The sequence below is a fragment of the Myxine glutinosa genome, chromosome 11 (genome assembly GCF_964187855.1).
Source record: "Myxine glutinosa chromosome 11, kmMyxGlut1.1, whole genome shotgun sequence".
In the NCBI taxonomy this organism is placed as follows: domain Eukaryota; kingdom Metazoa; phylum Chordata; class Myxini; order Myxiniformes; family Myxinidae; genus Myxine; species Myxine glutinosa.
In genome coordinates this window covers 121,039,505-121,056,265 of record NC_136271.1, presented here as the reverse complement: position 1 = coordinate 121,056,265, position 16,761 = coordinate 121,039,505, and the positions used below count along the sequence as shown (strand labels likewise).

Genomic DNA, 16,761 nt, shown 5'->3' with positions numbered 1-16,761 from the left:
ACTTGGTGTTTGATTCTCAAAACAAAACAAAGGGAAATTTGCCGTTGCTTTCATTTTTGATGGCTTATGCTGCACAACCAAACATGCCTTCAGCATGCGTTACTTTCTATTAGAAAATACTTCTATAATTGGTTATGACAACAGAAGATACCTCTGCATCAGGTCCATCGGCTTAATCTGTCCCGGGATTGGGGATTTGTAAGGGCCTGGGAAATGGGGTTTGTAAGGGCCTGTGAAATGGGGTTTGTAAGGGCCTGTGAAATGGGGTTTATAGTGGTCCAGGGAATGGGGTTTGTAAGGGCCTGTGAAATGGGGTTTGTAAGGGCCTGTGAAATGGGGTTTATAGTGGTCCAGGGAATGGGGTTTGTAAGGGCCTGTGAAATGGGGTTTGTAAGGGCCTGTGAAATGGGGTTTATAGTGGTCCAGGAAATGGGGTTTGGGGTTTATAGTGGTCCAGGGAATGGGGTTTGTAAGGACAATAGAACACAATTGTTTCATTGTAATTTAGTTGAATAATGTAACAGTGCAGAAACGTTATCCATTGGAGTCACACGTGGGGTGGTTTTTGTTTGGTCTGGCAAATGGAAGGATGGAACAATTATAAAATTTAAATGAAATATGCCAATCACAATTTTTTTTTAACCAAGTCGACATTCATTGACTCGGTTGAATTGAATCGAGCACAAAACACCTCCAACTTAAAAAAACTAGAACGGCACTCTTCAATGTCACGACGTCGACTGAGATGCCTCTGCCCTCATTATTACATCATTACAATACTTCTACCAAGTTTGATTTAAATCCATTCAGCTGTTCACAAGTTTTCACATTTTTACCTGACATGACCTCTGACCTTTGCCTTTGAACTTGGGACCCCAAAATCGAATCATTTAATCTTTACATCATTATACATATCTGTACTAAGTTTGAATTATATCACTCCAGCCGTTCTCAAGTTATAGACCTAATACAGACTTTGACCTTTGCCCCCAAAATCTAATCATTTAATCTTTACATCATTATACATATCTGTACCAAGTTGGAATTATATCACTTCAGCCGTTCTCAAGTTATAGACCGATTACAGATTTTGACTTTGACCTTTGAGCCCAAAGTCTAATAAGTTAATATATACATCATTATACATACCTGTACCAAGTTTGAATTATATCACTCCAGCCGTTCTCAAGTTATAATAATAAATAATAATAAAGGAGTCTTATATAGCCCCATCAAGCAGAGTAAACGACCCTCATGGCGCTTTACATTATCATGCGAACGCACACACACCGCACACACATACACACACACACAGACACACCTTCACTCTTGCCCTATTCCTCTCCCTCCCCATTCAAAACCCACAGATGTGTACTCCCCCTCCTCCTCCCCCGCACATGTACACAGACATACTTTCGATCTCTGTCCCACCTCAAACCAAAGGGAAAACAGGACTTAGACTTTGAAAGACTTGTGAAACAGATAGGTTTTGAGGGAGGTTTTAAAGGCAGGAAGAGAGTCAACATGTCGAACAGAGGAAGGCAAGTCATTCCAGAGCGGAGGTGCAGCAAAGGAAAAGGACCTAATACAGACTTTGACCTTTGCCCCCAAAATCCAATCATTTAATCTTTACATCATTATACATACCTGTACCAAGTTTGAATTGCATCACTTCAGCCGTTCTCAAGTTATAGACCTATAACAGACTTTGACCTTTGACCCCAAAATCTAATCATTTAATCTTTACATCATTATACATACCTGTACCAAATTTGGTCAGAATCCCAATCACTGGTTCACAAGTTATCGCAGTAACAGGGTTTGTACCTAACATGACCTTTGGTCTTTGACCTCGTGACTCCAAAATATAATCAGCTCATCTTTACCTCATTGTACATACCTGCACCAAGTTTGATAAAGATCCCTTCAGCCGTTCTCAAGTTATCGCGGGAACGAAAACCTATCATGAACGGACGGACGGACGGACAGCTGGACGGACAACCTGAAAGCATAATGCCAACTTCGTCTGAGGAGGCATAAAAAAACTTTTTGTGAAAGGAAAAGCACGGCAAGTATCCGGCGGTAGACCAGTTGACAGCCGCCAAAGCTCTGGAGGTAGCCAGCTTCAAATGAAAACCCAGCGATAAGTCATTTTGAGGTTCTGTTTCAATGGTGGTGGCAAAAACAAACAAGTCACTTTCTACCCATCCATTCAACCCACAGAACACACCTTTTTGTTTTCCTGTCTAGTAATCAGCTGTACTTTCTTGTATACAGTCGAGACTCGTGGATGAGATAACACAACGGGCCAGAACCGAAGAAGAAGAAGAAGAAGAAGCTGATAATAGAATGGGAGGAAACACCAAGAACATGTTTGAGGAACAAACGGAGGGATACTTTTTTCTTTTTTTTTTACATACAGAAGCGAGGTTCATGGAAGAACAAGATAGAACTGACAGTGGGATAAACATCAAACTAATGAACAAACATGATAAGAGGAAAGGGAGGAGAGGATAAAACACTGAATACATCAGGAAAGGTTAATGGGGACAATAAAGAACATGGGACAGAATAGGGGATGACAAGTGATGACTGTACTGCTTGCTTGAAATCCTGGAGGAAATCAGTGAGACAGAACAGCATCTGGGAGGTGATACCACAGTTGGGAGGAGGGAGGAATAAAAGAGTTGTTGTGTGGTTAAACTGGCCTGGAAAATACTAGACGGACCTGAAATGGGTTGGAAATGGCATCGAATTTTGGATAGGCCAAAATGTATAAACCATGCTGCAGCCAGTAACAGTTCCTGAACCTGGTGTGATAAGCATTCCATTTTGGTCCATCCTTGTAGGAGAGGCCAAGAGATGGTGGGTGTTTCAGTGGACTGACTGAATGAGACAGCGAAAACAGTCCAACTAAGTTAATTGGGCAGCAACTCCATTATTAATGCTGAGGTTTACGCTTGCACCATCAGGTGCAAAACCACACAACCTTCGGAGACTCTCCGATTTCCCAATATCGAGCTGAGATTATAGTGTCAGTGCTCACTTTCAAGTTGGCTTATCCCCAATGAGCTTGGTGTGAATTGTCCCTTTCTGAGTGTGGCTGATGTACAGGAAGACCTGGGAAGAAACAGTAGAGCCATAAGTCATGACAGCAAATAATGATGCTGCCATTGCATCGCTGGCGACTTTCATACGAATGCCCTCAGAGATGTAGCATGGGAAGATCCTGCGTCGTTTATAATTTCGGAAAGCATTGCCTATGGCAATATATTTTGCCTCATCCAGCTTAAAATTGCCACACAATTTGGTGTGTGGCTGATCATGCTAAATGAGCGCAGGAATGGTCAAGAATTGTTTTCAAACTTGTGAATGAAAACTCTGTGGCATGCATCTGTCTCAATCCCTTATTGGCTGCCAGTGCGCGTTTCTTGGGTCTCTGCCTTCTCGGCATAATCACAGCACTGCTGGCGAAATGTTTTTCTTGGAAAGTTGGAACTTCCTAGGAACAGTGCACTGTGATGAATAACAATCATTGGATGCTTCACACACAAACAGACAAACGGACTCAAATGCATTACCCTCTCCTTTGGTGAGGGTAACAAACAAACGGAGTGAAAACCGAGTACGTCCTTTCGGCACTAGTCATCACCGGGCGACAAGAAATTATAATGGCCTTCAGCGCCCGGCAATAACATTGTGCAGCACCTGAAGATGGAATAGAGAGGGGCGGAGTAAAAAAAAAAAAACCACCTTCAGAGGCCATTTTTCCCCGCAAAGCGGGGGTTGGCCTTTTTCGGGAACCGTGGTTGTTGTCGTTTTTTTTTTGGTCCCCTTTTTGAAGCAATGTTTTACGGCCGGATGCCCTTCCTGACGCCAACCCTTTTTGCCGCCTTTAACGACAAACAGGGAATTACCAGTGAACTGGTACTCAATTAGCCGACCTCGGAAGGATCACAGGCTGAGTCAACCCCCCTGGCGTTAATTCAGCGATTGACCGGGATTCGAACCCAGGATCCTAGGATCCTAAGCCGGCACCCTAGCCGCTAGCCCAACACCGCTAGCCCAACACCAGGTACAAAAAGAAAAAGAAAAAGAAAAAGAAAAACGCTTTGCTGTTTTGGAGCTGTGGTTGAAAGAATAGAAAGTCAAAATAAATAAATAACGAAACACACAAACATGAGATTAAATGGGATGCGCTGAAGTGACCTAGCTTTCAGACTTTCTCCTCAAAAGACATATTTTTGATTTATTTGAAACAAACAAAAAAAAACTAAAAATAATTCTACATAGTTTATCTTATAAATAAAATTTGTCGTCTGTCTGTCTGTTTGCGTTTTTTTTTTTTTTGCAAAGACCGCTGGGCCGATAACCACCACATTTACCACTTCAACCTTAAAGCCACTTTTCCCTCTTTGTATTTACTATATACAATCTGATTGGATAACAGCTATCACGTGACACATAACATGGGCGAAGGTTAGCATATGTAATTTGCCAAGCAGTGTCTTCCACACATTCGCTGGACAGCTGACATGACCACCCCACAATTGTAACCAAATTAAATAATACGTTCGCTATTTTTGTGCTGCGGTAAGCCAAAGCCATCTGCTATGATAAGTGTTGTAGTTTTGTACAGCGTTTGCAATCCCCATGCCTTCCCTATGTTTTCCCTTCATTGTAAAGCAAGCATGAGCCCATATTTGTCTATACATTATATGGTGCGTTTCACAGCCCTTGAGAAGGCCCTAGTACGTGTAGGCCTCAGCCGTTTGGTCTTCAGCCCTCAAGCGAGGTTCAAGCGTATACACTGCCTGGGGGAGGGGGGGGGGGGGTTTCGCTCTCCAGGAAACACAGCTTGCCCATGACAAACTTCTCCCGCACCTGTAAACCTCCATATCTGTTGTGTGGCAGCTCCGCAGCCTCAACTTCGGCGACCTCATGTGATCACTGGTGGTGCGCGAACAATCAGAGATGACGGGATTCTTTATTTTTAAGCCTCACTCTTTGGTGGAGGGTCCTAAGAACACACGTCAAATTTGGATGGAAAGCTGTTAATTATACCTCCCTCCATGTTCATGCTCCCCTCCCTACCTCTGACCCAGAGCTGTAGCTAGAGAGAGTTTGGCCAACTAAACAAGAGGCGCCATGTTGTTACCCAAGGTCAAGTGCACGCGCGCGTGCGTTCAAGCGTGCATGCAACTTACTGCTATTAGGGACGGGTTTATTTTTATGTTCCTGAGTTTCATACATTGCTTTAGTCAGTTGTGAATGAGTGGAAGTTGGGATGGATGAGTGGAAGGAGGGATGGATGAGTGGAAGGAGGGATGGATGAGTGGAAGGAAGGATGGATGAGTGGAAGGAGGGATGGATGAGTGGAAGGAGGGATGGATGAGTGGAAGGAAGGATGGATGAGTGGAAGGATGGATGGATGAGTGGAAGGAAGGAGGGATGGATGATGAGTGGAAGTTGGGATGGATGAGTGGAACTTTGGATGGATGAGTGAAAGTAAGGAGGGATGAGTGGAAGATCCATCACTCATCCATCCTTCCTTCCACTCATCATCCACCCCTCCTTCCTTCCACTCATCCATCCTTCCACTCATTCATCCCTCCTTCCACTCATCCATCCCTCCTTCCACTCATCCATCCCAACTTCCACAAAGCGAATGCATGCAATGCGATGCGCGTTCTGCTAGTTACGGAGGTTGGGTAACAACATGGCGCCTGTGAATCACATGACAGCGCTTAACCAATCATAGGGCAGACCAGTTGAAACCGGGTTGACCGAACTCTCTCTATCTACGGCTCTGCTCTGACCCTCCCCCACCTCTGACTGTTCCTATCATCATCAATGGAAACTTAAAAAGGAGAGGATGTGTTCCTGCAAAGGATTCCAATCGTTGCCTCAGATTTGCCCTTTGAATTAAAGCGGGTCCAATTTCCACATCAAACTCAGTTTTGCCATGTTGATTAACAAGGCACAAGGACAGTCCTTGAAGATGGTTGGCCTAAACTTGGAATCGACTTGCTTTTCACACGACGAGTTATATGTTGGATGTTCCAGAGTTGGGAATTAAAATAATTTGCACATTTTTGCTTTTGAAGATGAACAAAAATATTGTGTACAAAGAAGCCTTATAGTCAAAAAATAGTCAATTTAAGCTATCCAATGATGATTTTTTAAATGTACAGAACCTGCTGTAATGGTGGGTTATATTACAACAGGGCCTGCCTTCTCGGCAGTCCTTATTCCCACAACCATCGCACCTGCTACCCTTGGGCTGGAGCAGAAGCCAGCATTATTACATTTTATGAAAGTGATGAATATTGCTTACGACCTACTATGCTTTGAACAGAGCTCCCAATCGAGACATCTTACTCTTTGTGACGGGCCTCAAAGCACAATAAATAGAGATCTCAACAATGGCAACAGAAATCTTGCGTGTAAACAGAATTCTCAATTAAACTTCCCATGGTAAAGCCACAGATTTTCACGAGTTATGAATAGTATGGTGTGGTGCAGTTTTGCAACAAAAAGTGGCATCAAAACGTACTAATTATTTCCATTCGTACAATGGGTATCCCAGCTAGTAATAAAGTTGAGATTGTAAAAATATCAAAAATATTTCAAATGTACTTGTGCCTGAAAATATGCTGTTTATCTACCATACAGAATTTCAGCAAAGATACCTGCACAACAAACTAATTAAGTTTGTCTCTCGACAAGGCTGACCTTCAAAATAGACTCGGCAGAACACACGTGTCTGAGCCCTAATATACAGACTTGGCATTTAATATGGAATATATTTTTTGTGGAGGTGAACTTACTTTTCAAGATGACTTAGAACCAAACGTTCATTGGAATTATGTTGAAATTCTTCTAGATTTTGTTAATGTGACCTTTAAAAGAAACAAAAACCACATTTGACATTTCGAAGCAAATAAATTGATCCTTGAAAGTGATGTAAACTGATATTGAACTCAATTCACGGACAGTACTGTGTTAAACTTCTGTACGTTTTCCAGAAGTATCTCTTTATTTTGCACATTAGCCAAAAAAAATTTCAACGAAAACAAAAGTTAAATTATGACTGGGATTACGGACAGTAAAATTACAGTTCAGTACTTCGTGTAACCCCCATGAGCATTCAGGAGAGCGCGTACACGTTGAGGCATGCTGTTCACGAGATTTGCCAAGGTTTGGACAGGAATAGCTTGCCATGCAGTGACAATAGTCTGCTGCAATTCACGCACAGAGGTGGGCTGCTGGTCGGTCCAAGTTGTCGATTTGACGCGTTAATTCTGCCCACAAGTTCTCTATCGGATTCATATCCGGGGACATGGCAGGCCACTCCATATGCTCCACACCACGGTCAGCAAGAAAGTGTTAGATCATGCGAGCACGATGAGGCCGTGCATAGTCATCTTGGAAGACAAAGTTTCCTCGAAAGGCTGCACGAGTAAATGGAAGCAATGTTTCTTCCAGAATGACCCTGTACTTGAACTGGTTCAGGTTTCCATTCAGAACAACCAGGTCAGTTTTGCCCGCTGCATGAAAAGCAGCCCAAACGGTCACCCCACCACCTCCAGCTTGGACTCTTGGCACTATACAATCTTCGTTGTGGGCTTCATGCACTTGTCTGCGCACTCGGACGCGGCCATCTTGACGATAGACCAGAAATCTAGACTCGTCACTGAAGGTCACGTGATTCCAGTGTCCTGGCTGCCATTGACGGTGCTCTCTGGCCCACTGCAATCGGCGCTGGCTGTGTTGTCTGGTCAGGCGTGGCTTTCTCAGGGGACGCCTGGCACGATAGCCTGCTTGAACCAGTTGTTGGTTGACTAGCCTTCTGGATACAGGCACATTTGTCAGTTGCTGCCACTCAGCCCTAAGCCGATTAGCTGACTTGGTACGGCCATTGCAGACTAACCGGTGCAGCTGGCGATCATCTCTCCTTGTGGTTCTGCGTGGACGTCCTGGCCTCGGTATTGGAGTAGGGACACCTCTCTGAGCATTTCGTTTCAGGATCTTTGACACCTGACCTTGAGTGATGCCATACGACCGAGCAATAGCATGCTGTTTCATGCCAGAATTTCGTAAAGCCACCACTCCATGACAAACAGCATTGTCAAGTTGACGGACCATCTCCAGAGGAAGCGGCAATAACTTTTGCAGACGTGCAGCAGTTGTTTTCCACTAATACAGAATGCAACAACCCTTATATACCCGATTGTGAAGCCAATCGTCAAATGTACCTGCCCTTACATTTTGTCACGCCACCTGTGATATAATCCTGTTATTGACTTCTTGCTGCGAAAGACAATCAGTGACATGGTTCTTTCAACAAAGACATCACCGAAGTGTAAAAGAAACTCACCAGATTGATATCCTGAGTTCAGAAAGTAAACCGAAGTCAAGAAAAAAAAAATATTCCATATTAAATGCCAAGTCTGTATGTAACCCACTGGGAGGAAAGAGGAAAGTTTTTATTTTCATGTTTTTGAAGGTAGAAGAAATGGGATTGGGAAACGAGTCTCTGAAATAAGCGCAAGAGGTTGCAGCACCTTCATGGGACCCGAATCTCATCAACAGGTAAAGTTTAACAGTTGTAAAGGCAACTCTTCTAAACACCAAAAACGACTGATTTATTGATCATTTATTTGTTTTGCTTTTGGTTTCAATCTTGTTGCACTTCTTGATGATTATGTTTTACAATTGTATTTCTGCCATATCCCAGCTTTTGTTTCAAAGTGTCTCACTCCAATGCCTTTGGCGTTTTTATCATTCCCATCTGAAGGCCTTGGTCATTCATGATGGAGGGAACCCAGGTTCAAATTCCACATACCATGTGCATTTATTGTTTAATAATGTCCTTGAAACTCATGCACAAGTACACCGAGGTCGTCGTCCCGCATGCCATTCAAGTACTAGCGTCTCTATGAACAAAATCGAAACTTTAGAGTAAAGAAAACATACATATTTGTTTTTCACTCGAGAAATGTTGGCCAGGCCATGTGGCTTGCTCAAAATTTGCTCTTCCTTTCGGAAATAGTTTTATAATTTTACCCTTTTAGCGAGATCCTGAGAAGAACGTGTTTTTCAAAAATGGCCAAATTCGAATCTTTGTTCATAAAGATTGATATTTTATGAGAAAATATTTATTTTTTAGTATGCTTCCACATAATACAAACCAATTTCATCTAGATAAACACTTAATTTATTTTTTATTATAGTATCTAAGGCTCATGGTAAACCTATAGCACAAATTATAAATCAATCAAATCAACATGCAGAAAGATAAATGAAAACACCAGACTTGACTTTCACACAAACACAGCCGCAGGACATTAGGGTTGGTGACATTACTTCCCAAAGCACTCGCAGTTCCAGTGACATCATCTTCATGACTGCTTTTCTCTCTGCACTCGGTGGTCATCAAATAGGAGTTTCCACCTTCCCATGAGGTTTTTTTTCCATGCTCCATCCTTTTACATGCTGGATGTCAAGAAAAGAAGCAGCACGTACCATTTTTCAAGTCCTTGGTACGACTCGGCTGGGGTTCGAACCACTGACCTCCCAGACTCATTTAGCAGGCCACCCACACCCCCACCAGAAGAATGGCCAAACCAGCGCAATTTAACAAATGGGAACACTTTTTGTTTTTCTTTCATCTTTCACTGGGACTGAAATGGGACTGGGAAACTGGGAAACTGGGAAACATCATCTTTCACTGGGACTGAAAATTTACATTTTGGAATATTGGCAATACCATTGTTGGCCAAGTCTGATAGGTACACTTAACTTCCTGGTCATATCAGAGTATATACTGTCGCTTCCCCGGGGTTAAGAACCCAAGAGGACGAATGACCAAAACGAGCTTTAACTCCGAGGCGTACTCCGAACCTTGGCGGGATTATCTTTGGCGCGCGCGGGAAGGCCCGAGCCTTACCTAATCAGGGACACACGGGGTTAATCCGAACTCACAAACAAAGAAACAAAACAAGACAATAAATAAAAGTCACAAATAATACAACATGCATTTTAAGGCCATTTTCCCTGCTAGAGCAGGGGTTAGCCTTGCGGTCCCCATGACAATCTTCTCCATTTTGCCCTATTTTCTGCATCTCTCCTTGTTAACCCCCTTGCCTTGCCCGCATTTCTTCTTCCACCATCTTTAGCCAAGTCTTTCTCGGTCTTCCCCGTCCTCTACTTCCTTCTACATTCATTTCCATCACTCTTCTCAACCAGTCACTTTCATCCTTCCTCAACACATGACCAAACCATCTCAACCTGTTCCTCTTCACAGCATCAATCACAGGCTCTATTCCCATCATCTTTCAAATTTAATTTGAAATTTAATTTCAAAAGTCACAAATAAAGATTTAATGAAAATAAATGCAAAGACAATAAAAATGTATGTGAGGTAAAAACTATTTCCGAACTTGAGACATCTCCATTCAGACTCGTATACACACAAGGGGAAAACAAAAGTAAAAATAAAATGATATTTTGTTTATTGCAGGCCGGCACTTAACTTTGCGTCCCCAAATGGCTGGTAGGGCTTGCTGGTCGTCGAACCAGTCACCGCACGGGAAGCACACAAGATGGCGCGGAACCGCACCTGTAGCCAGCCGCCGGCGTGAGGCAAGCAGGCAGGATCCCTCTTTGTTCCGCTCGTGACCCTCTCCTTATTGGCAGAGCACCACCGTCAACCAACACCACCTCCTTCCACGTTGCAAAAGTCCCAAAGCCTCGACACGTCGCCTCACCAGTGAACCCGAGAGCCTCCTCACCAAAAGCGTCCACAAGACAGCCATAACGAGAGAGAGAGGGGAAGATGGCGAGACCAGTCTTTTTTTTTCCAGCTCTCGAATATTCCACGATGATGTCACACTCTGTCCAATCATCGAGCGCTACTCAATCAGGAAGGCCGGGGCGTGGCCTCCCCGTTACGAGTCATTCGGGGGGCGGAGTCTAGTCTCTCTCTCCGAATGTTCGCATGATGTCGAAGGCCGTGAGGCGGGGCTTGACTGGCACGATCGGCAAATGTCCTGGGTGTTGGTTAGCCCTGGCGGTGTTGTGAGCGAATTGAGTCATTTGTTGCAGTTTGGCAGGCTTTTTAATTGTAATAAAGACGGAGGGAAGATCACAGGGGAAAATTACATACTGGGGAATTAATCTTTAAGCCAGAGAGTTACTTAACACAAAGCCACGCCCCTTATAGCGACATGCAAACACTCTTACCCAGACAGACGGCCTACTTAGACACATCAACATTCCTCTACCCGGCATTCGGAGCATTTTAATCAACACGATTCTATCTCGACTGAGGTATTTCATTGTTTACCCCCACAAACGTGACAATACTGTTGCTTCATCATGGAATTAAATCCACCTATCAAAAAGGTTAAACTCGCTGTCCTTTACTTTGCTTGGTGGCTTTGTCTGGGTTTATAACTCAGACTAGTCACTAGTACTTCATCTTTTTTTTTTAAAGGAATATTAGGAATGGGAACCACAAAAGACTTTCAGTAGAACACATCAATCTACGAACCTTTGGACCTTGCACAGGCCCACATCGTCTGGAGTTTTTTTCAGTACGGGCTGCAGTATTGTAACTCTTTGAGAGAGTTCATCAGAAAGTTCTCCAAATATTTCGTTGTGCAGAGGCACACCGCTCTCTGACAGGTACGTTTCCAAGTATCCTCGGCTTATTTCAGAAGCTTTGTGACCCACTTTGTGTTACAATCCCAATCCCGCACACACTATATACGTTTCTGCGCATGCGCACCGAACATTCTGGGGGAGAGGAGAGGGTGGATTACGTCATCTGGAAGGTCGTGTATTAGGTAGAAGGTTTGAATAGAAATTTCACAGGTATCATCCAAACATACATCAGCACTGATCATAAGTCATGGGATGTTCATGTTTCTGAGTTTGTGTATGTGCTGAATTCTGTCTGCCATGACGCCACGAAGATTGCACCTGTGCAGCTTATGTTTGGTTTTAATCTGCCCGAATAAAGTAAAAATTGACAGTATGCTGATGTACACGGCACACCACGGTAACACTGTAACTTGGAAACAAACTTTTAGTGAAGAATGTATTTCAAGCAAAGCAAACAAAATAAGAATCACGTATATTCTGTGGAATAAGAATCATTAAACTATTCATCAAAAGCAATTACATCGTGAAAACACAAGCCCAAGTTCCTCAGTCCACCATCTAGATCAGAATTCTGCCTGTAATATGGACACGTGAATTCGTACCTGCAGTACCATCTGCCTGTAATATGGACACGTGAATTCGTACCTGCGGACAACCAGAAGCAGCATCTCTTACATTGAGTACGGCACGCACATCAGGAGGTCGATCTCGGCGCTTGTACAGTTTAAACAGTGTCAATATGGAATCTGTAGCGAGCGCCATGCTTCCTTCCCCCTTGCCGCCTCCGAAAATTTGCTTCAATTTCGTTTTCGTTCCCCTTCAAATCTTTCGAAATCAAATAGAATACTAGGATTATTAACAAGTGTTATATGTAAAAAGTTTCTTACATAAGGTCATTCTTCGAATAAACCCTCACCTGCAACCTTTGCGGACAGTGATCTTGAGCATACACCGCTTAAACAACAGTTTATCGCTAAATTCGTTCAGTTATTTCAATATAGATGTTAGAGTACATTAAAAACATTTAAGTAGATATGTATGAAAAACATTTAAGTAGATATGTATGAAAAACATTTGAAAAAACTTTTCAGTACCGGTAAATTCTTTTCCCATGTTCGCAATGGCTTGTCTCTCACGTCGCTGCGTTTGATATTATTTCCAGGGAAATCGTTCTCCAATGTGCTCGGCAAAAAGTCCATCGTCATTTCCTGTTTCCTGCAGTTTGCATTGGAACCATCTATTTATTACCTACGCACCATGATAGGCATATGTCGTTTAAATGTAGAAGATAAAAAGAAGGGGTGCAGACATGTCCGATCGTTTTTCTCAGCAACCACATGTCCGATTGAGATGAAACTTTCAGAGCAGAGGAGGAGCGACACCCATGCAGAATGTTTTTCTAATTGTGACGTCATAGGTCACGTGGTATGGCAGCCATCTTGTATTAAACGCAAACAATTAAAAGAAGACCGAAAGTCTAACAACGGCTTATGCCACGGTCCCATAGAGCCTGCGTTGGTATACGATGGGCTACGATGGCCCAAACCTACGATGGGTAGACAATAAAATATTATGCTATTGCGCGTCGTCGTACGACCATGGTACGATGACGTGCGTTATCGTATGATATAGCTTCCGATATAGCTCGATAAAGTCGTACAAGATGGGCGACGTCGTACGACATCATATGATGTCGCGCGAACATCTTGCGATAGGCCCACGATTGTCTCACGTGGTCGTACGACAGTCTACGACGTCGTGAGTCATCACAGGGTGGTATATAATTCAGTTCAATTCCACTTTCAGTTCAGTACACAACTATTTGAAGATAAAATAAGATGGCTCCAAAAGGTGGCAAGGGCAAGGGCAAGGACAAGGGGAGGCAGCCGGCACCTGTTGTGGAGGAAGACCCAGAAGAACAAGACCTGATTCAGCAGGGAGAGGCAGAGGCGGAAGGAGACCACCGGGGAGACCCTGACCAGAGTGACAAGCACAGTGACGGTGATGAGGAGATAATAATAGCGGCCGGCCCAGCCAAGAAAAGGAAGACCAAGACCAGGCCTGTGCAGACAACATCCGTGTCAGACCTTTTGACGGAGGAACAGGAGACCGAGCTGGCAGAGTGGTTTTCGGAACACCCAGCCTTTTGAGAAAATGGTGAGAAAATGACTTCATCATCCATGTTCGCAGTGGAAATGCATCACCTCCCACCAGAAAGTACGGGGTGTCCCTGTCATCATTTGGTAGAGGTTCAGGAGGGGGAAGTCCCAAGGTGTTATCCATCAGGGCCGTAATAAGGGTCGAACCGTTGAACACGGAGCAGTCAGACGCGGAGCCGTTGGCCCCGACGTCAGCCCACAGGAACTTGTAGTCCCCATCGACAAGAGCAAGGATTATGATGGAGAAGAAGCCCTTGTAATTGTAGTATAGTGAACCAGAGTCTTTGGGGCATTTGATGGCAATGTGTTTGCCATCCAGTGCACCGCACGCATGGTGGAAGTTCCACCGGGAACCAAAGCAGTCAGCTACTACATGCCAGCTATCAGGGGTTGAGGGCGTGCTGAACACCTCTGGGCCATACTCATCCACAATTGAGGCACACACCTCCCGCACGACTTTGGAGGTGGTGTTGTGCGGCACGTGGAAGGAGTAAGCGAGGCTTCGGTAGCTGTCACCGGAGGCCAGGTAGCGGATGGTCACTGCAAGTTTGAGACCCACCCCAAGGGGTGTTCTCCAGTTGGTCTTGGTCTTCTCAACCCTGTTGGTCAGCCTCTCAAGCATCTCATGAAACATGGCCGGCTCCATGCACAGGTAGCCCTTGAAATCTCCGTGAGACTCCCGCTCCAACTCGGTCATCAGCTGATGATACGTGCCGAACAACTCTCGCCTGGCTATCCAGGGCCTCACCCAAAACTGTCTTCTTCTTCTTTGATCTTTACGCCTCCTCAGCAGAACAGCTGTAGCGATCATGTCAACGTCAACGTCATCTCGCTCTTGACGCCTCCTCAGCCTCTGGGGTGGAATCAATGCCATGATGATCACTCTGAACAAGTCGGCATGAACTGATGATGATGAAGTGATGGCTGATGGCTGGGGTTTATATACCCCCAAAGTAGCTACCCCCAAAGTAGCCACGAGGACGCACGAGGACGCAGGATCATCCTGCGTCCTCGCAGGATTGTAGTACGTTGTCGTACGATATTGTACGTGTCTGGCATTTCCTTGTTGTTACGTGCTCCTCCCCGACCCCCTGGTCGCGGTGTACCTCCAAGCCCCGAGAGGAGTCACGGCAGAAAAATGTGTTATTCTGTGTCAAAAATCAATGGTGAAACCACACCAATTGTTACTAACAAACAAATATTGTATTAAAAATCACACAAGAATAACAGTACAACAATGATAGCAATCAAAAGTACAATCAACATATATCTTATGATGGTACCATCAGCTAATATCAGGTAACTCACTGTGCTCCAAGTGAGTGAAAAAAGAACATTCCCCAATGTCACTATATTCCCGTCTTCGAGCTCAAGTTGATCCCCTCCAGCGATCGTCAGAAAGATGTCGAATCCAAACCCGAATCCCGTTCAGATGACAGGCCCAGTCATGCCGCCAAAACTGCACAAAGGCGTACGTGGCCAAAGCGGCAGAAAAGGGTCACGCGGCCAACAGCTGCGAAAAGGCGCACTCAAGGAGACTGGGAAATTCACACCATCGGGTATGAATGTTTTACCGCTCCAAATCGGCGAACCTCAGGTTTGTCTTCAAAATTCGCGTTGCACACACACATCCCAGATAGACGTCTGAATGGTGAAAACGGCTGACGCGAAGCAAAGACCTTTCGTGATAAGCAAAGCATGCGAGTCAAAATGGCCGACGGTTCATACTTGAGACGTAATGACACAACGATGATTCCTCGGAATCCAATGCCAAACCTGACATGCAGGTTGATCAGTCACAGCGTTAACAACCCTATCGCAGGAATCCCTTTCCAAGAAACCCAAAGTTCACTCGTGACTCTTGCTCCACAACGTTCGCTCAGGACAAAGAAACGACTCGCATCTTCTCTGACTTCACTCGCTCCGCCTCCTTTCTCCTCGTCTTCTTCCGGTTTGTCGTCCGGTTCCCGATCCGGTTTCCTGTTTCTTTTAACATTAACTTTTAACTTTTGAAACTAGAAATATCTATTCCCTTTAAATGACAACAATAATAATACATGGAATCGGAAATATTTACAGTGGATGCAAACCACCACAACGGAAGTGACAAATCCGTAACATTGTGGACAGGTGAAAGTTATCTACGTGGTCGTACGATTGTCTCACATGGTCGTACGACGGTCGTACGATGGTCGTACGATGGTCTACGACGTTGACCACCGTAGACCATCTTTTGAACATTTCAAAAGATGATTTTCCAACCTACGATGGCCACAAAATCGTACGTCGATGCAGGATGGGCTCCACGATGCTCCACGATGCTCCACGATCCTACCATCGTAGACCATCGCATACCAAAGCAGGCTCTATGGGACCATGGCCTTCGCGGGGCTTGTAAAATATTATAAACTACAAACACACATGATTAGCTTTTTAAACAGTCGCTAATGCTGTTTATAATGTTGAACAAAGAAATTTGGAGGAATCCCAACATCTGTGAGGAAAGTTTTACTTACAGACCTGAGGGAAGATCTACTGTAATCTATATACATCACATGGATTGGGTAAAAAATATGCTATCAAAAAACCGAGGTGAAAACCGAAGCGATGTACGGTTGTTAGCATTGTACATCGCTCATCATTGATTCATGCACCATACACCGCTTCAATCCATGAACCTTGTATTCACGACATTGGGATAAAAGTGTTATGGTCATATTTACTAGATTATTACTATTACGAAAACGATACTACTGAAACGATACACTACTGTATTAAGAAACCTGGGCTTCATTTGTCTGAAGCGGCCCGAATGTGAGGCATGAAGCCGAAGGCCGATACGTACCGTTTTGTTGGAAGTGATGTAACGCCGATGCTTTCGATATTTGATGATTAATTTTAACAATCGGTTTGTTTGTGTTTCACACTGAAT

The 16,761-nt window shown here is 44.2% G+C and overlaps 1 protein-coding gene across 5 annotated transcripts in view; it reads right to left on the bottom strand.

Annotated features, from left to right (window-relative positions):
* Window positions 1-12,456, bottom strand: part of ALKBH1 (alkB homolog 1, histone H2A dioxygenase) — a 92,440-nt gene extending 79,984 nt beyond the window's left edge. For 2 of the 5 annotated variants that reach the window (XM_068131158.2, XM_068131159.2), the window contains exon 1: window positions 12,316-12,447. In XM_068131158.2, coding sequence (XP_067987259.1) covers window positions 12,316-12,432 — 117 coding nt within the window. In that variant the 5' untranslated portion in view covers window positions 12,433-12,447. Of the gene's footprint in view, window positions 1-12,315 lie in introns of all 5 variants that reach the window. The other 3 variants (XM_068131162.2, XM_068131161.2, XM_068131160.2) reach the window with 3 other exon arrangements.
* Window positions 12,457-16,761: the final 4,305 nt, after the last annotated feature.